At 43.1% G+C, this 23861-nt stretch overlaps 1 protein-coding gene across 1 annotated transcript in view; it reads left to right on the plus strand.

The window, feature by feature from the left end:
- The window catches only part of CNPY1 (canopy FGF signaling regulator 1), a 48043-nt gene that overhangs the window by 17579 nt on the left and 6603 nt on the right, over window positions 1-23861 (plus strand). The window contains exon 3 of the mRNA XM_054992003.1: window positions 23140-23343. Coding sequence (XP_054847978.1) covers window positions 23140-23343 — 204 coding nt within the window. The remainder of the gene's footprint in view (window positions 1-23139; window positions 23344-23861) is intronic.

Genomic DNA, 23861 nt, shown 5'->3' on the forward strand with positions numbered 1-23861 from the left:
AGAGGGCGAGAAGAAATCTCACTTTGGGGAACTGGTTCCCACGTTACTTTGGGCAACTTTCCCCATTTGTGGAAGTCATCTACTTATACATGCCACATCATGCCACTGGGCAATCTGAAAGTTAGTTTGGTGTACTGGTTAAGAGCGGTGAGACTCTAATCTGGAGAGCCGGGTTTGATTCCCCACACCTCTGCTTGTAGCCAGCTGGGTGACCTTGGGTCAGTCGCAGCTTCTTGGAGCTCTCTCAGCCCCACTAGGAAGGGAATGGAATTCCTTAATCAGACACAGTGAAGGGCTCGATTTGGGTGACAAACTTGACCCAGTTGAAGTTTCCCCCACACATGCCATCTATCAGCTGGAACGCGGTGGAATGGAGTTCTGGAACCTGTTGAAAATGGTCACATGGCTGGTGGCCCCGCCCCCTGATCTCCAGACAGAGGGGAGTTTAGATTGCCCTCCGCGCAGCGGCATGGAGAGCAATCTAAACTCCTCTCTGTCTGGAGATGAGGGGGCAGGGCCACCAGCCATGTGTCCATTTTCTCCAAGGTCAACCCACTGAGTTCCACGACCTCTTTTCCCAGAAAAAATCCCCGCTGTCCATGACCTCCCGTCACCCAGTTTGGGCCCTGGGGAACCTGGCAATTCTAGTCCCCAATGCACAAAAAGTTTTGGGACTGCTGTTCCAAGACTATGTGCCATTACTTAGGCCAAGCTCTCTTCCGTCCAATCATAGGCACAAGGCCAAGTTCCTAGAATTTATATCAGGCCTGGCCAATCTAGAACCTTCATAGTCACAGCCAGTCACAGGCACTGATGTTGCACAGACCTGGTATATTGGTTAAGAGCGGCAGGACTCTAGTCTGGAGAGCCGGGTTCGATTCCCTGCTCTCCGCTTGAAGCCAGCTGGGTGACCTTGGGTCAGTCACAGCTTCTTGGAGCTTTCTCAGCCCCACGCACCTCACAGGGTGATTGTCATGAGGATAATAATAACACACTTTGTAAACCGCTCTGAGTGGGCAATAAGTTGCCCTGAAGGGTGGTATATAAATTGAATGTTATTATTATTGTTTATAATTTATTCTGCTCATAGTGATAGTATTCTGTTCATTCTACCCTGGCAGAATGTTGGTGTGGAACTTACTGTGAACTTGTTTCCTGGATTGTGTCACAGCTCACCCCCACTCCCAGCGTAGCTCAGTGATAGAGCCTATGCTTTGCAGTTCAGAACGTCCCAGATCCAATCCTTGGCATCTCCAGTTGTGTTAAGAGCTTGGGTCACAGTGCCGGGAATGAGCCTGATCTCCTGGAAAGCCACTTAACAGTCAGAGTGGGCAAAACATGCCTAGATGGTCCATCAGGGATACCAGATGGTGGCCTGGCATCCCTGGGAGCTTCAGAGTGGGGCAACAGACTGAAGTGACATTAGGCTATGTGTCAATGGCCATTTCCACACTACTCACCTTCATCCGGAATAGGGCGCAATGTCGTGAAAAAAACACGGAAGATAGCATCTTCTCGCGCAAGTTTCGCGCAATGTTGTGCAAAATCCGTGCAAGAAGACGCTGTCTTGCACAGTTTTTTCACGACGTTGCGCCCCATTCCGGATGAAGGTGAGTGGTGTGGAAACGGCCATTATCACGTTTGGGCAAAAACCCAGACGTGATGTCAGTTTACAGGGCCCAGTTTCCCAACACCAAATGATTTCGTTGAAAGGATCATATTACGGGAAGAACTGACCTCTCAGAATATACGCCTGGCTTCCTTTCCTCCGCAGGATCCTCTAAAATGGGAATGGGAATGTCCCCTTGCAGATGAAGGTTGGAGGTGTAAATAAGATTTGTGCCCAAGGGCAGATAGGGTGTACTCAGGTTGCATTGCATTCAGTGCAATGGCCACACATATGCACATGGAGAGATGTGGGAATGCATGACGACAGCAGTGTAGCCACTGGCTCTGGGGCAAACGTAGACTTTGGTGTGTTTAGCAGACAGTGAGTTCCAAAACAAACAATCAGAACTTCAGGCTGCAATTCAGACTTTTATAAGCAAATACGCCACATGGGAGCATATTTTTCTTTCCAGTCCAGAAGGCCTCTATTGTCATGTTAGAGCCATGCAAATCAACTGATGCTTCTCTGCTTAACTAGGAACTGCCAGAATAAAACTTAGAGTTTGCAAAGAAATTACAAAATATTTTATCTTCGGGCCTAGCCAGGGCCGGATCAACCGGGGGGGCAGGGGGGTAGTCTGCCCCCGGCGCTGCCAAAGAGGGGGCACTGGGCACAGCTGCCAGCCGCTGGGGGCGTGCCAGCAGCAGCGTGGGCAGCTGAGCGGAGGGGGAGGCCACCCACGCCATTTGCCTGTCCCGCAGGACAGGGAGCACGCAGCAAGTCAGCCACCCCCTCAGCGGGGCAGGTGAATGGCACGGGTGGCCTCCCAGCTGCCCACGCTGCCGCTGCCAGCTCCACAGCACACCGTGCACCAAGGCAGCTGGCTTGCCGTGCTGGTGGCATGCTCCGCCCCTGCGTGATGATGTCATAGAAATGACATCATCACGCAGCGCCAAGAGCACGCACGTGCACAGCGCGCACAGGGCCAGACTTGGGCGCTGGCACCCCTAGATCCGGCCCTGGGCCTAGTGCAGAGTCCTAGAAGTGAAATAGCGACCGGCTACTGGCTTTAAAGTGGCATGTGTGTGTCTTACTGAATCACAATGCTGGAAGGCTGTTGTAAAGCTTCCATAAAGCATATTTCTGGGAAACGCATAAGGCACCACACTGACAAGCCATTGACTCTGTTTAATGCTGCCTTGCTTAAATTATAATCTGTACTGGGTGGGAAGAAAGCTGATGAACGGGAAAGAGTTAAAAGAGGGACCATGTACAAAACTGGAAAGTTCATACATTTTTATATACGCCTAAAGTGTAGATCTAAGGCGTTCCTGACAGGTATCTGTGCAGTCTCTTCTTAAAACATGCTGTAATGAGGATATCATGACACCTGTGGGTAAGGTACTGTCAGGAGGAATTTCATCACGGAGACAGTTCAGTCCATCACAGACATGACGAATCAGAATGGTATAGCCACACAACAGGGTAAGCAGCAATTTTCTAAAATGGGAAGTGTTGTACAATCAGTTGTACAATCTTATAGAATCATAGAGTTGGAAGGGACCTCCAGGGTCATCTAGTCCAACCCTTGGCATAATGCAGGAAATTCACAACTACCTCCCCCAACACACACACCCAGTGACCCTCGTTCCATGCCCAGGAGATGGCAAAACACCGTCAGGAACACTAGCTACCTGGCCTGGGGAAAATTGGTTCCTGACGCCCAAGTAGTGATTGGCATTACCCTGAGCATGTAAGAAGGGGCCACGAGAACTAGGCAGTGATGTAACCCTTCCTGCCCTCCCTCTCACGCTCTGCTTAAGTTCACAGAATCAGCATTGCTGTTAGATGGCCAACTAGCCTCTGCTTAAAAACCTCCAAAGAAGGAGAGCCCGCCACCTCCCGAGGAAGCCTGTTCCACTGAGGGATCTCATCTACTTTCTCATGATCTAAACTGTGAGGATCAGCTCATAAGGATCAGCTTGAGATTGAGCCCTATAAGGACCTTCCTCGGGCCTAGTGCCTGCCGTGTCCAGAGACGAAGAGGCTAGGCATGGTGGTGACCAGAATGAGGGTTCCTTGATAGCAGACTTTTGAATATGTGCTCCAGAGAGGCCTGCTCAGCCCCCTCTTTGTTGACAACTGCTGAAAACGGCCCTTTCATCATGTGGCAGCTTGGGTTTGGTTGGTGATTCTTCAGTTTAGGATGATTGCTCGGCTGATAATAACTTTTATTCTGGAACCTTGTGCCTGGTCTCCTGCTACGTTTGCAGCTTTTTTTCGTTGGCCCAGTTTTAGGTTTTTGGTGTGTCCTTTGGGGACTTTTGTGTATTGGCTGGAAGGGCAAGGTGCAATATTTTCAATAATAAATGAAGTCAGTAGAGTCTCCTTGTCGCTCAGGCCAAAGAGCAAGCCTGACCTGCCAATCTCTGAGTGGAAGCTGGCCTACTTGGTCCTATTGCTACTCCAGAGGCTTCTTTCAAGAAAGGGACAGTCCTCGGGTAGTTGTCAGAAGACTGACAGTGACCCTCGGTCTAAATTAACCATCTGCCACCTTTTCATGTTCAGAACTCATAGGGCTGCCAGGTCCAGGTTGGGAAATTCCTGGATGTTTTGAGGGTGGAGCCTGGTGTGGGTGGGGTTTGGGAGGGGAGGAGCCTCCGTGGGATATAAGACCATAGAATTCACCCTTCAGAGCAGCCATTTTCTCCAGGGGGACTGGTCTCTGTTGCCTGGAGATCAATTGTAATTTTGGGAAATCTCAAGTTACCACCTGGAGGCTGGCAACCCTACTGTGCAATATGGGACCAACTTGTCCCTTTTTGTTAAACACATCTACCTTTCTCTCCTCTTTCTTGTTCAACTCTCTGGGCCGATTCACATGCTGCAAAGTCCGTGTGGACTTTCTATAGACCTGAAGCAGCCCCAGAGCATTGCTATTTGCCCATCGAAGAGACCAACATGTGCTGATGGCTATACATGAGTTTCCTTAAGTAGGCAAAGATCACCTCCAGGACCATTTCAAGTTGGAAAGACAACAGGGGGGAGGCAAGGCTGAATTCCCTTCTCACACACTATGGACCTGATCCAAGGTAGTAGTAGTAATAACAACAACAACATTCGATTTATATACCGCCCTTCAGGACAACTTAATGCCTACTCAGAGCAGTTTACAATGTTATTATCCCCACAACAAAACACCCTGTGAGGCGGGTGGGGCTGAAAGAGCTCCAGAGAACTGTGACTAGCCCAAGGTCACCCAGCTGGCTTCAAGTGGAGGAGTGGGGAATCAAACCCGGCTCTCCAGATTAGAGTCCCGCGCTCTTAACCATGACACCAAACTGGGTAGGCCCAGCATGCCTGGGACTTGAGTTCCCAGCACAGAACTCCTGGTATACATCTTGCCCAAAGTTCCTATGGTGGCCACGTGTCTGTTGCATGGACTTTGTAATGTGAGAATTGGCCCTGAATCAGTCGCAAACCTGTAAGCAGGGAGTTCATAACTTCATGATTATGGATCAAGATGGGTAGCCATGTTAGTCTGTCTGTCGCAGTAGAAAAGAGCAAGAGCCCAGTTGCACCTTATAAGACGAATAAAATTTGTGGTAGGGTCTGAGCTTTCGTGAGCCACAGCTCACTTCTTCAGATACCACTTACTAGAAGAAGTGACCTGTGACTCACGAAAGCTCGCACCCTACCACAAATTTTGTTAGTCTCATCATGGTTACAAAGTGTGTAATCCTTTAGGTGTTTTATAAATAACTATCTTCACTATCCCCCTCTCTTCCCTGCTTCCCAATGCCAACATGGTATATTGGTTAGCGTGTTGGACTAGGATCCGGGAGATCTCGGTTCGAATCCCCACTCTGCCATGGAAGTTCACTAGGTGATCTTGGGCTGGTTACACAGACTCTCAGTCTAACATACTTACCAGGGTGACTGTGAGGATAAAATGAAGAAGAGAACAATGTGAGCCACTTTGTGTCACCATTGGAGGGAAAGGTGGAGTATAAATGAAGTAAATAAATAAATTCTCCATTTCTCCTCGTTTTTAATTGTGAAATCCATCCTGAGTCTCAATGAGAAAGGCAAACTATAACTGAACTAAATAAAAATGATACAAACCACTTGAAGTCCGGGCATGAACAAGTTGTGAATCATACCTCACCTGTTGAAGACTGATGCGCTAGGTTCTGCGTAGCATCCCTCAGATCATAGGCCCATTGCAGGCTCATGTCTGGATGCTCCAAATTTAGTTTGTACCAAAGGGTACATTCAAGGTCAAGTTGCCAATGGATTGGCTGGTACTGCCCACTAGTGGTGAAAAAAGACTATTCCTTTTGTTGTTTCTGTTCCATTTGCAGCATTCAGACACATGAAAGAAATTCAGTGCATTCCTCTTAAAACCAAAGTCCAGAATTTCCAGACACTGTGCTTTACTTCCCTGTTCTTTATATATTTATCTAACGGCACTTGACTGTACCTTATCCCTTTTCATATTATTATTCAATATGTATTTTATTATTGTGTGAACTGGGAATGAACAATGAAATGAAAAAAAATCATTTGCTGATTCATCACAAGCGAAGGAAGATTAATAAAAAAAATCCTCAGATACACATGACAAGATCCAAGGGTAATGAGATAACAAACTAAAGCAGTTCAGATTAATTCAACGTGCATTTTGACAAACGGTGTATTTTGTGTTTTATGAAGTATGAGAAGTTGCTGAACTCTTCAAATGTACAAAACTCGATCCTCAAAGGAGACATTCATACGCAAACAACTGCAGATCAGACACATTTGAGTCCAGGTATTTACTAAAAACAATGAATATCCGAGTCTGATGGGGAAACCGGAAAACCGCCAGGCATTTCAAGCTCTACCATCCACAGTGTATTACCTTCCCAAAGGGCTTGCTTTGAATTTCAGCATTTCTTGTAGTGAGCAAACTGATTTTTTCCCCTAATAGCACACACCCCTTAATATTTTCTAATTGCTCATTACTGTAACAGCTCATTACAGACCTGACCCTAGCCTCTTGAGAGTGCCGGGATCTCCCTCTCTTTTTAAATGATCATCTCGCGCTTGCTATTTCATGCAGCCTTCTTGACTCACAACAGAGTGGGATGTCTGTCGCTCTCTCACTTCCTCATCCCACTTTTGTGGCACGTATCATTCTGCCTACCTGCGGAGTATCCCCACAACAAGCTTGTGAGGCCGACTAGGGTGCAAGAACGTGATTGTCTCAGTATCAAACAATCCGCTTCAAGATTTGAATCCAGAGCTCTCCAGCCCAGTGCTCTAACAACTGTGAGCTGGATCCAGCAATCTATGAGTAGAAAGGAAAATGTATCTAACATAGTTTTCCTCGTTCAAGCAGTAGTGCAATGGCTGGAGAAACACAGAGTTTAATATAATTTTAAACAAAAATATGTATATGGAATGTACAATGGACAGTTCATATGATTTCATTTAATCTGGTTTTGAAATTTTTTGAGAAGAAACACCTTGTGCTTTGTCCTGAGCACATGGAAAAGATAGTGGGGGTCCAATTGCTTTCACACAGTGTGAGGAAATAACAAGGAGTAGATTTAGCAGTTCTGCTTGCTCATGGTGGACTGTTGCACCCATGGAAATGTTCCATGCAATTCAACCCTATGCCACACTTGTGGTTTTCTGTGAGATAGTTCAAGGATGACATTGCAGAGCCTAATCAGTCTTCATATTGGGTGTCAAGGATGCATTTTCACATGAGAAATCTAGTGATCTTGCTCCCTCCCTTCTTCCAGCTCGTGGATTGGTTTGCTTTGGTGAGCTCAGCGAACAACTTCCTTTAGAATGCCTCTTGGGGGCACACTGGGGATGGGTCCAGTGAGAAGTCTGAAGGACGGCTGGATAGGTGGTCCTGCCTTATAAAGTTCGCTGTTAGATTCCTTCCAGCTTTATCTCTGAGAGCAATACCTCCTTCTAGCCCCCAAGTGGAGCAGAATTGAGTCAAGACATTTCAGCTCGTTTGCATTCAGTCGGTAAAGACATACGGCAGACGCTCTAGTTGTCCCTGTTTACCATGGGCAGTTCTCGAGCCTCTCCCTGGGGGGGAAAAATAAATCACTGTTCTTAACTTGTCTTTTTTTTGGGGGGGGTCTTTTCCGGAGGCCTTATTAAAATGTTTGTAGTGTGCTGTCATCCTTCAGGGTCTCCTTACCCCTTTCTCTGATGTCTAGAATTTAAATCTAAGTAAGATGCAGGAGAATCTTGTCTCTGTTGCATGCAAATGTACACATGCCAGCTACAAAGCATCGCCTTCCACTTCACGTGATTGATGAGCTGGATTTGGAATTGCTGGTGACACGTTACAAGATGATTTCATTTCTCGAGTATATCTTTAACCCAAGCTGGCTTTTAAATCAGCGGAGGAAAGGCTACTGTGGAATGCGGCTACAGTCTCCTTAGCGCCTTCAGCCACGTGCGATCGGCAGGGAGGGGTTTGGGATAATTGATATGACAACATCATCTCTTTATTTTCTTCTCCGAAATATTGGAGGAGATGGTCTAGCCAGGTCGTGCCAGCTCTGGGCTGGGAAATTCCTGGGAATTTGGGGGTAGAGTGTAGGAACAGTGGGGTTTGGGGTGAGGAGGGACCTCAGTGGAATAAAATGCGCTCGAGTCCACCCTCCAAAGCAGCCATTTTCTCAGAGGGCTGAAGATCAGCTGTAATTCTGGAAGATCTCCAGGCTCCACCTGGAGGCTAGCAACCCTATAGAGTCCTGCGTTACCTTGGGCAGGTAGCAGGCACTATGTATGAGAAACCCTAGTGGAAGGTAGTAAAGGAGCAAAAAAAAAGCTGCATCATGTGATTTTGAACTTTATGATACTAAGGGAGCACCAGCAACAACAGTGTGATGTCACTTCCGGGAAAAACTAGAAGTGACACCATAGTTCTCTAGGAATCACGAGAAGCTCTATGGTAGAATCAAAAGAGTTTCTGGTGATTCCTTGACAGGACTTTCATGACTTCTAGGTTTTTCCCAGAAGTGACAGCACTCTATTGCCTGATGATTTTTATAGATTATTTTTCTCCTGCCAGCCACAGCGGTGGCATCAAGAAACAGGAGCTGGGTGTGGCGGCTTGACAGCTTTACGCTGGTTGGGGAGAACTGCCTTCCTTCTAACAGTGTTAATTTCTGCTGGATCCAACTGAATGTGATTGTTTTTCAAAAGCAAAGATTTTCACACAGAAGTGTACAATCAGAAATACACCTTCCAAGATAGAACTAACACCCAGAGGCTAATCTGAAAACATTTCCATTTATATTACCTTTTGCATTGTCACAATTCTGTAATGTCTGCAGAACTGCATAATGGCAATAATCTAATATTACCGTTACCGAGACTGACTATGAAGATCTTTTGTGCTAAAGAGCTTAAATCTGATTTCGCATTCAGCCTCTCTTCTCAGAGAACCCTGGGAATTGTAGTTCTGCAAAAAAGGATTTATGTCTGATAGAATTCTCAGCATCCTCGCCTCACAATAAGTCCCAGGATTCCATGAGAATATGAAGCCAACAGAGGTTTGTCTCACAGGCAAGGCATCGGAGCCTGTTGCTCAGTGTTCCTGATGATATCATACCCGTTGCTTTAGAGAGGGAGAGAGAAGAAATGAGGCAGGAAAGAAGAACAGGACTGCTTTCAATTTTTTACTAAATAAACAATAGCAAGGAAAAATAGCTGCTTTGGTGTGCTTTTACAGTGAGGGTTGTAAATAGGCCTGGAGAAAAATGGAGGCTGTTAATGGATGCTTAATGGGATGCTGTGCGATAGGATATTTATCAGTTGACTGCTGTTTACCTCCATGCCATGCAAAGCTTTGACTGCCCACAAATTAAGCCTCTATTAAAGGGACAGGACATTTTTGTAAGCAGTTGGCTGTGCTAATTTCAGTAGAAACAAGTTGGGGTAATGATGTTAATTTCTGCAGCAAAAACAGAGTCATGAGGCTCCTTAAAGACTAATAAATGGAATGGTGTAAAAGCTGATAATAGATATAGAGCAGATATGAGTTTACATCTTTTCCAAGACACATGACTGTAGAGATATGGGGGTATTTGGGGCAATGTCATCCTTCAAATGTGTCGCACCCCACCACTGAATTCCCAGCTTTCATTTTTAGTTAACAGTAAGTCCTTACCGCTTTTCATTGCAGGAATATTAGAGGAAATATCAGAAGTTTTCTAGGCATTGTCTAGAGTTACCAACCTCCAGGCCAGACCTGGAGATCTAGAATCATAGTGCATAGTGCAGACTACAAAGATCAGTTTGATCAGCGGTTTGCAAAGTGTGTTATTATTATCCTCACGACAATCACCTTGTGAGGAGGGTGGGGCTAAGAGCGTTCCGAGAAGCTGTGACTGACCCAAGGTCACCCAGCTGGCTTCAAGAGGAGAGGTGGGGAATCAACCCCAGCTCTCCAGATTAGAGTCCTGCTGCTCTTAGCCTCTATGCCAGGACTGTGCAACGTCAGTGCCTGTGACTGGCTGTGACTATGAAGGTTCTAGATTGGCCAGACCTGATATAAATTCTAGGAACTTGGCTTTGTGCCTATGATTGGGTGGGAGAAAGCTAGGCCTAAGTAATGGCACATAGTCTTGGAACAGCAGTCCCAAAATTATTTGAGCATGGGGACTAGGATTGCCAGGTCCACAACCATGGGAAAGAAGGTCATGGGGGGTATGTGCGGGGGAAACTTACCATTTCGACTAGGTAAGTTTGTCACCCATATCGAGCCCTTCACTGTGTCTGACTAAGGAATTCCACCCCCTCCCTAGTGGAAAGTGGCGATTGATTAGTGTGTCATCACAGTATATTAACAACATTGTAATCTAAGTCTCTAGATGGTCTTTTGTAGTGGCGTCATGTAGGTGTTAAATAGAATAGAAACGGAGGTAGAAGCCTGAAAACTCCCATCTTACAGATCCCAAGGAACAGAGTGGAATACTTGCTGTACAAACTTTTAAACCTTTCAGCAGGGAATTATAGAGTTAGTGCAGAATTGTGCTTCCCAGTCATGTCCAGCTAGATGATCCAGAACGGGGGTCAGCTACCTTTTAAAATGACACTGTTCATTTATAATTAAGCAGCCGATGCCAAAATGCAGCACAAGAAAGCAACTAAGAGCCAGTATAGGGAAGCCCATCTGCACAATGGAAAACGTACAACTTAACAGTGCTGATAATCAGGGGTTTTTTTGGTTTTAAATAGGGCCAGTCCTCATGTATTAAGTTGCACTGATTTTCTACCAGTTCTTCCCGCAGGACTTAGGAGGGCCCCCACAAAGTGTTGTAATTCAGTTCTCTTTGGTGGCCCCCACCTTATGGAATGGCAGTCCTGAAGAGGTCAGGAAAGCTCCCACTTTCCTGACTTTCCGCAAATGATGCAAAGCTGAATTCTTCAAGAGGGGTTTTTACTCAGATACTGTAAGGAAGTGGTCTCAGAGAGATGTGTCAGTAAAAAGATAGGGACCGTAGACTTTACTACTATGCACTATCTTTTGCTTGAAATATGATCCTACTGGATAGTTCTGTGGTGTTTAATATGTCAGACTTAGAATTGCTTATACTCTTTTTAAGCTTTTCCTCAACTCTGGATTGGATTTCTGCTGGTTTTAAATCTTTGCAAATTTGCATTATATACCCTATTACGTTGTTTATTGAAATGTCCTTGAAATTGACTGTACTAATTCACACTGTGTAATCCGCCTTGAGTCTCAGCGAGGAAGGCGGACTATAAGTAACGTTAAAAAATAAATACCAGAGAGTACTGCCAGAAAAAAGTCCAGCTGATATGTGGATTAATAATCTTTTAAGATTTAATTTTAGTTTTTGTAGATCCATGTTGGGTTTCAAAATGAGCCACATTTGACTCTTCAGACTCATAGGTTGCAAACCCCAAGTCCAGATGGATATCTTAGTTACATTGAAAGCTACTGACAGTTCTGGAAAAACCGACAAGGACAGACTTCTTCTACCTGATGAAAGTCATCCTGCAAAGTTTCTGCCCTGTAGCCGAGCTGAAAGCCAGTTTGAAAAGGTTCTGGATATTCTATATCATTCAGAGACCCCCAGAGTTGAGTTACAAAACACTGATTGAAGCAGCTTGCACAGAAAAGACAAATTTGACACAGGGCAATAGCTGCCAAAATCTGATGGGTATAAGTATTTTTTGAACTGAAGGATTCCCTAGTGTACCTGTTTTCACTACACGTTCTAACTGTTGATCGTACTGTATTTTGCTCAGTGACTGTCCTAGTTAGTTAGTTAGTTCGTTCGTTCGTTCCTTCGTTCGCTCGCTCGCTCGCTCATTCGTTATTGTCCACCTTTCTCGCTGAGATCCAAGGTGGATGACATCATGCCAGTGAATACTATATAACCAATAGCTAGGACATTCACAGCAAAAATACAATATAGGCAACAGTTAGGACATTCAATGAGAACAGATACGATAGGATACGGTAGCAGCACATTTGGAAACTAGCATAAAGCTGAACACAGAGATGAAACCTTTCTGAATTAAAGCATAAGTAATTAACATTAGCAACATCCAACTACTCAGTAGGAGCATATCTACATCAGCAGACCGAATCCGATAGCCTAGTCTATAGTCCCTGTCCCTCTCTGAGCTTATGACCCAGCCCTGTAGTCTGAACAATTCAGTCTTGCATAGTTCGTGGAGAGCCAGGAGAGTGGGAGCTTTCCTGACCTGCTCAGGCAGGCCGTTCCATCAGGTGGCGGCAGCTTTGCACTTTCAGTGGCCGTTGTGCTTGCTTGCCCCAGGTACTGCCACCAGAGTTTCCTCCTGAAGGAAGCACAGAAGGTATGTTGCATGTTTGTGATGATAAGTCCAATATTCTCACAGAAAATAGACTGGAGCCCTTAAAAATGAGTCTGTTCCACGACAGATAGATAAAGAGACAGACAGACAGACCTTTTTCTCCGTTTCCTGATGTTACTCTCTCTCATACATACATACACTCTTGCTCTCTCTCTCTCTCCTCCCTTCATGAAGTTGTTTTCAATGTTTAAATCAATCATTAGACTATGTTTATTTCAGCAGAGGACTTAATTCTTGAAAGAAATGTGTCCAGTTCCCAAAGGCTGTGATTGGAACATGACCTTTGGTACCTGGGAATAGTGTGAAAAAAGGTTGCCTTTCCTGACAGCTGTGGTGATAATCCTCTTTGTCTCTCTTAAGTGCTAGCTGATAAGTCTGCATAGAATCTGTAGGCAGTATTTATTTCTCCACAAGGTTAAATTACCCCAAAGAGGAAAATGTGGGGGGAATCGTCTGTGGTTCATAACGCGTTTATTTTTAAAAGGAAATTTGGTCATTGTTAGAAATCAAATGTACCTAGTGGGAGACTAGTTTAAATTATTTACAGGCCTACTTAAAAAGGGGGGGGGAACGGGGATTCCTGTAGGAAGTCTAGGCCACACAAAGGCTACAATCCAAAGGGCTACAATCAGCGTTCTGCATGTACATTGGGATTTTCAGCCATTTCCATTCTGGCCCCTCACATCCCTTTGTACTCCAGATCTGCTCCTGAAGGTCACAGGAGCCTCCCATTTTTGTGTGAGAGGGATGGAGTGATTTTTCTGTACATATAGCCAAGTCATCTATTCTATTGTACGTATGATAGATTGCGTAGAAGTCTTCTCTGTCCTGCCATGCTGAGAGATGGCTACTTGAGGGATGTGTATGAACTTGGCCATAGTTCTTCATAAATAGTGCACTTTAAAAAAAATGGACAGTGTCCATTACAAAATATCATGATTCCATAATCCATATTTTAAGGGTTTTCTTGAACTTGCTTATTACTATTTTTACATTTGAGGGTAATAATTTCAGAATTTAAAAAAATTGCTCTCTACTGATTGTTTGGAATATGAGATGTTGGTGAAAATAAGCTCTTGATCACTGTAAGTGCAGGCTACTAAGCCATGCAAATGATCTGCCATTCATGAAATATTTCCAGTGCACTTCTTAATGTTTAGCACTGGACTAGAATGCACTCTTGTGTACTAGATATGAGGATTCTTTGCCAGTGAGATAAGGGATGTGTATTCTCTTTTCTCTCATGCCTTGTTCTGTCACCTGAAGCGCATTTCCAGCCATCCAGAAGGGCATTAAATGGCAGCGAGCACTGCGGTGTGCTTTATTATACACCTCTCTCACACTCTCCCCCCCTCTCACAGGCTAGCATAGAAGGATAGATGAATGGGGTCATGCGCCAAGTCCCCTGCAGTTAACCATTATTTTTGGTGAATAAAGGATGGTTAAGGTTGAGTGGAATGTCAGCAAACCTTTCATCCTCCTTCCTTTCAGCTGTCTGTGTTCTTACCCACAAGCCATACAAAGTTTCCTGGCTTGGTTTTCACATATGTGGCCAGCTGGCTCCTTCTGCATAATGTCTGTGAGTTTCTTGGCTGGAGGCTGAATGTCTTTGGTCTCCACATCTGCAGAGACATAATACTAGGATGCGTCTATCCTGATGTGGTCGACTTAGTTTCAAACTTTGTAAGGAACGGCCAGTGATGCCTGAGAATATAGTCCAGGAGGACACAAATGTAATTATAGTGTTAGCAACATTTGATTTCAAAAGTGGTGATTCCTTAGGAAGTGTCAGGGAAATGGAGACAGGGCAAGTGGGGTCCTCTTCAGTTCCCATGCATGGGGTACCCAGTTTGGATCATTGGTCTTCAGCTCCCCTCCCCCCGCCACCCTGCTATGCAGCCCAATGAAAAAGCTATAATTCGTGTTTGAATATTACAGAATACCCCAGACCCAACCTGGGTATTCTGTTACATGTGAATGAGCTATAAGTCAGATATAAAGCCTGCCAGAATTTGAACATACCTTTGGGGAACTGGATGGTTCCTGATAGGTCTGGGGATGAAGACTATAGCAAAACTATATTTGTTAGTCTCATTTTTCAACCATCAACTGCCAAAATGTGGTTTTGCTGGTTAATCAAATAAAATAATTGACGATTGACAATTGAACTTGTAACGATTATCCTCTTTCCAGAAGTGCTGCACCCACATGGCACAAGAACACGGGAAGAATGTAACAGAGCAGAAAGCGAATTGCAGAATGTAGAGATGCTGGAACACCCCCCCCCCGCCCAGTTCACCAGTTCAGCTCATTTCCTGTTCACAGGTTGCAAACAGGAAGCCAGTTTTTTGATAAACCATTACATGTGTATGTGTTCATCAACTTATTTGTGGCTGCTTGGGCAGGTTGTTTCAACAATTCCTAACAGTACAGTGTAATTAGCTTTTTTCACATGTATGTTCTCATGCATCCCAATGGAGTTCTACTCCGCCCCCCCTGTGCTCTCACACCATTCAGCAGGCAGTTGTTTACACAGACCGTTAAATCATTCATGTCATATGACAGTCATAAATAAATGCTGTCTTTTTACAAGAAACCCTGCCTTTCAGGATTTTATTAGTAGTCCTTGACAATATTGGTGGCTGTCATTCTGTTTGGACCAGCAGTATTTTTACACATGTACAGTTTTGCAGAAATCCTTCTCAACAGGCATTCACATCATTAGGCGCCAGACTGAACAGATTCAGTGATTGGCTCTAGAGATGAGCACGAACCGAAATACGAACCGAACCTCATCACGAACCAGGCTGATTCGTGGTTCAAGAACCAGTAGTTCGTGGGAGCTCATTTCTCACAAACTGTGATGAATTTTAGCCCGTTTTTTTTGGTTCATATTTCAGTTCGTCACAGCAGACAGCCTGGCACCTATCAATCAGTTTCTTAGGCAATGGGGGGGATGGACTCTCTGCAGACCTTCTGCTGACCCAGAAGTGGCGTTTTCATGAACTGAATAAACCGGTTCACGAACTGGTACAAGTTCGTGAAAGTTCATGATTTGTGGTTCGTGAAATGCAACGAACCACGAACTGCATGGTTTGAAATTTTCCTGGTTCGTGCCCATCTCTAATTGGCTCACATCTGATCAACACAGTGGTAACTTCTATGGCCAAACATGTTTTCAGAGAAATCTGCAGCATCCTCAGCAGAAATTTATTTATGGAATTGTTTCACACTTCCTAGACACAACCCTGGAACCCTGGTTAAATGTTTGTATGCGATCCCCATTTACTGTATATAGCTGCTGACTTGGTGTTGATTTAGCTCACAGCTAACTAGTAGCATCTACACTGCATAAACATAGACCTTTCCTTAAGTTCAGCCAGCACCAAAATTAGAACTTCACTACTTCCAGGGCTGCTTCATCTATCTCTCGTGCTCCTAGAGAGCTACTTCCTCCAATGATAGTCAAGCCAAACACTAAGTAGAAGAAATGAGCCCTTGAGAGGAAAGGACAATTTTAAGTCATGTTCGATATCTCTTTGGCTGATTTGATGCTATCTGCCCAACTCCTGCTTGCCTTTTGAGCTAGTGGTAATCATTGTGCTGATCAAATATTGTCAGAGTCCTGCCAGAGAATGCAGATTTTAGGCATTCTGGAACCCAGTGATTTAGCAGACTTCTCCCCATCTAAGCCCTCTGGATTCAATGGATTTAGAAGCGATGCTTGAGATGTCCCTTCTAGTGCTTCTGTTGCTCCATGAAGTACCCTGGAAGTACCCTGAGGATCTCTAACACAGAAAAGCACATTTCTGTGTATTGAAGGTTGCTCAAGAAACGCTCCCTAGCTTCTTGAGCAAGTTGCATTTCCAAGAAAGTCGGAGTGGGCAAAAAATATACTTTGCATTTTGATTGCTTTGCTTTTGCTTGGGTTGTCTGCTTATTATTCACATGTTGGGCAATTTTGGAGTGCCCATTAGAGATTGTAAGCAATATGTTAATGAGCCAGGGCACAAGATACCAGCAAGGAGAGCATAAACTGATTTTTAGCTGAAGTAGACAGTGCTGCATATAATTTAATTTTTTTTTTAGTGTAGCACAGATGGTTTTGTGTTGGACAAGAGGGTTTTTCCCCCCTACTGGAGTTTTCTAAGTGACTGCATAAATAATGTTTAGTGAGATGTCATATTAAGCACTGGCTGCGATTTGTTATTAAGGCATGACCCAGACAAAAGAAAGCACCTTGAATGCCCGTTGGAAAAACCTTTAGCTGGATCAGACCCTTAAAAAACAAACTAAGTTGATATGGGTAGCCCAGTCCTATAATTTACCACATTGACAGTGCAGTCCTAAACAGAGTTACTCTCGTCTAAGTCCATTCGGATTAGGACTGCACTGTCAGTCAATGGTTTATGGGATCATCTGTCAACATCTTCGGGTTTTGCTGAACGCGAACCTGAGCAGAAGTCCTCACCAGCCCTACTGAGTCTTCTCTCTCCCCCTTTCCTCCAATGCACAACACATTGTCACAAACACAAGAGGCTTTGGGGGAACACGGTGTGGCATTCTATAGTGAAAGTGTGCATCACTGTTGCTTTGTAGTGTGGGATTTTCTTGTTAAGTGGTAAGAGAGCCAGGAAAAAGGCTGCCACTTTGAAAACAGTATCGAAATAGCTGGATGTTGCGCTAGTTAGAATATCATAGGGGTTTTTTTCTTATTGAAACCATGAGGTCATAGCAAAAAGATATATCAATACACAAATACACCAAAAGATCAGGCATCACAAAAACGATCTACTACAAGTGGTGTGGGAAAATGCTTGTGCGCTCAGCCATCAAGGCTAGGATTTTTCATGAAGATAGTTTCAGTTGGGTAGTTGTGTTGGTATGCCGTCGAAGAGCAAGATTTGAGTCTAATGGCACCTTAAAGACCAACTAGATTTCCAAGGTATAAACTTTTGAGAGTGAAAGCTTCCTTCATCAAAACTGATTAAAGGAGCTGTGACTCTCAAAAGCTCATACCTGACTTCTCCCCCACAGGTTCCATCTCATATAGGGAGGGTGGAGGACTGGACTGGCCATTGATTACTGCAGAGGTAGAAATGAAGGATAGCCTTTACAGTATTAGTAAATTATTTATGATATAACATAATAAAGTAAGCTGGAGTTAAAACACTGGATATTTTGTTATTATTTTATGTGTCACACAAGTATACTCTCCAAAATATTAAGACTGGATGAAGCAAAAATACTTTAAGCTTTGGGACTAGTGGTGGTGTGACATGAAGTAGAATGTACCTGTTGCATCTACAACGAGCTCTGGAATATCAAAGTTCAAAATTTCTTTACTTCCAAGGAGGGATTTTAATTCCAGATGTTAAAATGTCAGTATTTGTTACATATAATGAAGTTACGCTGATAAGTTACACCCAGGGCTTTTTTTCTGGGAAAAGAGGTGGTGGAACTCAGTGGTGGAACTCAGGACCACACAATGACATCACTTTGGGTCAGCTGGAACAAGGGGGGAGTTTTTTAAAGTTTAAATTGCCCTTGGTGAAAATGGTCACATGGTCGGTGGCCCCGCCCCCTGATCTCCAGACTGAGGAGAGTTTAGATTGCCCTCCACGCTGCTGCGCGGAGGGCAATCTAAACTCCCTTCTGTCTGGAGATCAGGGGGTGGGGCCACCGACCATGTGACCATTTTCAAGAGGTGCTGGAACTCCATTCCACTGTGTTCCTGCTGAAAAAAAGCCCTGGTTACACCACAAAATCTGAAGTACCTTCCTCTGTTCGGATTACGTGTCTTAGCAGTAATAATAATAATAGTGGGACTTTTTCCATGAATTGTCTCCTTTAATGAATGTCAGGTATTCTGAAACGGCATAGGGGAATTCTATTTATAGAGAGACAGGGAGTTGACATCCAAGTAAGCAATATTAGGCTTACATCTGGAGAAAATGACATGCTTTAAGGTCACAAGAATTTATCTTCTCCTTTCTACCCAATCTCATGCACACTTTCACCACAAATTTCTGTTTCTAAATCATACTGGTAAATGCTTAAAACTTTCTTTGATTTCTTTTTTTTTTCCTTGTTGGTGAATAAAGTCTTTTTTTAATTAAGCAAGCCCAGGTGGTAGGCCCACATAGCAAACACATTTTTTCCAACCTTTATAATGCCTCATTAGAATTCTCTCCTTTAAAAGGATTTCTAATTATATTGTCTAATAAAACTAAACCTTGGAGATCATTTGCATATTATATGAAGAAATCTCATACAACAAACTCACAGCGGATTCAATTAACATAATAGCTAATTATATATCCCATCAGCCTTTTGAGGAGCCCAGCATTCATGTTTCTGCTGTTCTGGCCTAGAGCCGGGGTGGGGGGGAAGCTCTGAATTTTCGCTTTTAAATATTGACTCTTAATAAATATCAGCAATGATTGGAAGACTTTTGCCAATTAAAAGCATGTGATTAAACTACATGAAACACTTTTTAAAATGCTTGTTTCCAAATTCTTAGAAACTGTTCCTCCACCCCCCACATCAAGTCAAAAAGCTTTGCACACAGTCAGACATGAACTTATATACACAGGTAGTTGGACACATGCATAATTCATACATAGGGAAACACTGACGAAAGAGGAGAATCTCCCCCCCCCCTTTCTCTCACATGGAATATGCTGCTCAGAAAACTATTTTGATTGGCATGTTGGATTTTGGAAGGTGTCCATCTGTAGCAGTTACATTTTTATTTTTTCCTAACCCATATCCACAAGCCGATTGCTTTGTTGGCTGGTTCTGGTCTCTCTATCAAAGCAGAAATTTACGATGAGATTAGCAGAGACGTAGTAATGAACTGGCTCACGAGCGTCCTTGTAATTGACTGTTATGAAGGTGTCATCTCTGTAGCCTGTAATGAATTCTCCATCATGGGGCTTAAAATTGGCTAAAATATTCTGGAACCGATTTGTATCTCTGTGTGCGCATGGCTCTGTGTATCGGTATTAACTCCCCCTCCCCCCAGCATTTTGAATTACTGGCTCAATCAACTTTATGTTTTTATTGCCGACATGCTTTGAATGATCAGCAGTGCAGATTGATTTGGAAGTGTTTTAAGTAATCTATCCAATACTAAAATCTGCACATGCAACGAAAATTCAAGGGAAGTGGGGAATCAAGTTTTTCAGGGTGTCGAATTATTTATCTGTGTGTGTGTGTGTTAACCAACGATAGCAGCTAAAGTTTGATGCGGAGCAAGATGCCTTTCTCTCTTTACAATGATGGCTGCCTTGTTATTCATATTTTAATGAGGTTACTATCTCTGAGACAGCTTTTTCGGGGTGGAGGCCCACGTCTCCGGTGTGACTACAATAGGAGTTGCTTTATTGACAAGTACCATTCAAAATCTTCAGACCCTCCAAAGAAAGGCTTTCATTTTCTGCCACTTGCCCAAATACTTTTCTTTGCTCTTTTACTGCTAAAACAATTTTAAAGTATACTTAACTTTGGCGGGGATGTAGTTCTGATAGCGGTGATACCAGCTGTGATACAGCTTTGTAGGAAATGTATGTATTCCCAGCTAAATGCACTGGTTTAAATGCAAATCCCGGTTGTTTTCTAATAAAAAAGAATGGCTACAGAGACACAGCAGAAATGATTTGATTATGTCTAGCAGTACTCATTTTATTTGTGAAAGATCACCATGGACTAGTGGAGTGCTTGTATATTTGCAATGAGTGTGTACAATTCTGTGTATAAAGTGGTACCTAAGGTTATGCAGAAGTGGAATTTAATCTCTTAATAATTATGTGGGAAAAGGAAGCTCATCTGAAGTCTCACACTGAGTTTAATTCTCATCATTTCCCCAAAAGAGAGGGTGCGTGTTTGAAGAGAAAGTAATTCACTCTGTTTAGAAGGATTTTGCTAAATATAGAGAGTGTGCTAAAAGGCGCGTAACGTAATGCAATAATGTATTTACTTCTAACATGGCATACACATGGAATAAGCTTTTTTTTTTAATCCAGTCCTTTCTCTGTTCAGATGTATACCCAAATACACATACTTATTGTGCACCATAAAATTGTGTGTAAAAGATAAATGTATGAAACTTATTCAGTCAAAGCCTATTTTATAGGTATGTGTAAACCTCATGAAGACATATACAAAGAAAGAAGGCAATTTTTAATCACCTATTATTAAAAACTCTAGGTTTTTTTAAACCTGTGTTTCTGAAGTACACATTAATGTTATCAGTCCAGCATGTTTAAGAACACTTGATTCCTCATGATGTTGATACATAAATATGCTTATACTTGCACAGATTTGCACTTTTCTTATATTTTGAGATTCCAGTTTGCATTCTTAGAATCTCAGGCAACTTACAGTCTGCATTGATACTTGCTGTTTACATGGGATGTAATTTTCGTAGTCCAATGCTCTTTGATGGACTGGGTATGAGGAACCCTACAAGCAGACTACCTTATTCCCTCCTCCCCCTGAAAGTAAAGTCTAATTGCCATTCCAATGCTGTGAACAACTTTTAGGTCTTTTTAAAAAAAATCTATTGGCTAAGAAACACCTAGCATGTGATTTTAGCTATCTCGATCCTATTTAACTGCTTTACGTTTTCACTCAACATTGAAAAAACATAACTGTCCTTGCTTTCATATGGTAGATATACTGTTCTGTATAATCCACTATGCCTACAATCTAACACAGAGTTAAGCACGCTTAAGCCCATTGAAATCAATGAGCTTAAGCGCTATTAATTCTGTGTTAGATGGTGGCTATTAGAGCTTTAAGACTGGATAGCTCAAAGCTAGGCTCAGTTACATCTCAGCTGAAACTTGCTGCGTCTAACAGTCTTCTCCTCGTCACATCATGCAGCCATTTCATCAAATCTTTGGCCTCTACAAGGAGCTTTTTAAAAATTGTCTTGGAAAACACAGATATCACGGCATTCTGAAAAGTACGAAGGTGCTGGAAAGAAACAGGCAAGCAACTCGTCGCTTTGTTTCCCCTCTGATCCTAAACACCTGAAAGCAGAGTTCCACTAAAATCAGATAATGTCAGGGTATTTGGCTTTTTAATCTCAAATCGTGATGTGTGTACTGGGATGGGATGAGGGGAGAACTGACCCTGAATAGCGTATTTCACGTGGTCTTCTTGGGAGTCATTATGGTTGGCCATTATTAGACTGACAACGGCACAGAGGTATGGAGTATTCTGTATAAAATTTGAACTGGTTTGAAGTCTGCGTTCGTCATCTACAAATTCCTTCCATATTATCCACTATTGTTTAATTATTCTTGTGGTATTCTTCTCTAGTTTACCTTTTTGGGGTTTCCCCCGAATTTCATAAAAAGTTACGTTTCCTAATACAAAATGAGGTTGGGGTTAGAGGAGAAAAGTCTCATAAAAGGGCCTAGTTTAAGAAGCACAGGAGGTTGGGGGGGTGTGGCGGAGGGGGGGGAGGGACTCTAAGCTTTAATTTTAATTCTCCTGCCTTTATTTATCTGATTTGTAGCCAGATGGTGGTGAAGCAAGGAAACCCTTTGTGTAAATGGAGCACACATATGAAAGTGCTTCTGTAATGTAATCATTGAGACCGGAAGGGTTCATACTGAGCCTGAAAAGAGACAATGGAGACTGGATATATCAACATTGCAGAAATCGAGTTCATTTGTGATTCAGTCCCTTTGACTATGGTTGTCATGAAAACTTCCTACTTTGATCAGTAGAGGGTGGAGAGGGGGGGAAATCTTCTAAAGGCCCAGGGATGCAGCCCCGTTGTTTACTGTGCACTTGGCTTCAATTCACGCCCCCTTCCGGAAGAAGCAACAGGGATAGGCGCATCTTGCACCTTGACCTGTCTAGACGAGAGAGAAGTTTTTTGTCCCGGTTACCAAGGGCGAGGGGTGCTCTTTGACCCCTGCAGCACTAGCTGTGGAGACCCACTAAGTATGTAGGTAGCGTTCTAAATGTTTCCGCTGGATTTTGGCTTAACTCTGAAGGAAGAGGAATGGGCGAAGACATGGACCAGCTGTTTGAAAATAAAGCTTGAAATAGTAGAACCTGGGAGAACTTATATTTTGTAAGCGATTATTTTCTTTGCAAAAACCCCTGGGAGGCATTAAACAGCTGCATCTGAGTTGACGAACAGCAAGTAAGATAGACCAACTGAAGGGAAAGGGGGGAGGGAGAGTGACTTTCTAGCAACTCTGCTCCATTTAAAGAAGTGAATCTGACTCCAGAGAGAAATCTTTTCAGGGTCCCACGAAGAAAACACTGGGCACTGGAAGAACATTTCTCTTTTTATTTGCTGAGTCTTGTACATAGAGTTTCCAAAATGTGCTTAAAATTTATTTCAAATCTAAAAGGAATGTTTTGTGGAAACTTAAAATGTTTAGTTTTTTAAGTGTCATTTAGGTTCAGGAGACATTTTTAATGATTTATGTGCTATGATATATATTTTAATGATATATAGGTCAGCAGTTATGCAGATGTGGAGGTATGTTGACTACTTCCTTTGGCTGTTCTTAGCCATTTCTGCTTCTGTAAGTTCATATTCTTTGCTCTGATAATGTTTGAAGTTTAAAAATTGTATATATGTAAGAATATTTCCCCTTTTCCTTTAGATCCCTTTTGCAAAATCTGAGACCTTTTTAACGGATGTTTTGGAAAAGATATGTGATCGAATGAATGATTACCAACTCCAAGAGGATCCAGACACGAAGAAAAGAATATTCAAGAGATATGCTCCTCGGAAGGATGAGGAAATCTATGCAGAATATAAAAAATACTTTTTTTATTCTGATGCTTATAAGCCCTTAAAATATGCGGTAAGACATCATAATAACCTGCTGACATTTCAGGCGGAATTGCTATTAGCATAATATTTGATATTGCATATTAAATTGTTCCATTCACTGTAAACTCATGGTTTTCATTGTATTGCCCTATTCTTGCATACTTTTTACTAGTAGTAAACAGTGCAGCATGGTTTATTGGTTTTTCTGAGAAAGCGTTGCATATACAATGAAATATTGAGTAATTCAGTACATTAGTTACATAGGTAGAGGCTGTTACTGTCTGTTTTCATGCTGCCATTCTCTCTAACTAGATTCTTTAAAGAACAAAACATCTGTTTCTCTCTACTGCTGACTTCAATAAGAAGCAGATAGTTTTGAAGCTAGATTAACAATCCAAATGTTATTTTGAATATTTAGTGCTGGACTGGTGTGGAAAGGGGAAGTTATGCTCGTTATCCATTTTTTTTCTTGGGCCTCATTGAAAGGGAACCCATGGCCTGAGCGAGAACGAAGGCCTAGAGCCGACTGAAGCAAGCGCGTGGCTCCTC

Source organism: Eublepharis macularius, chromosome 11, assembly GCF_028583425.1.
Source record: "Eublepharis macularius isolate TG4126 chromosome 11, MPM_Emac_v1.0, whole genome shotgun sequence".
NCBI lineage: Eukaryota > Metazoa > Chordata > Lepidosauria > Squamata > Eublepharidae > Eublepharis > Eublepharis macularius.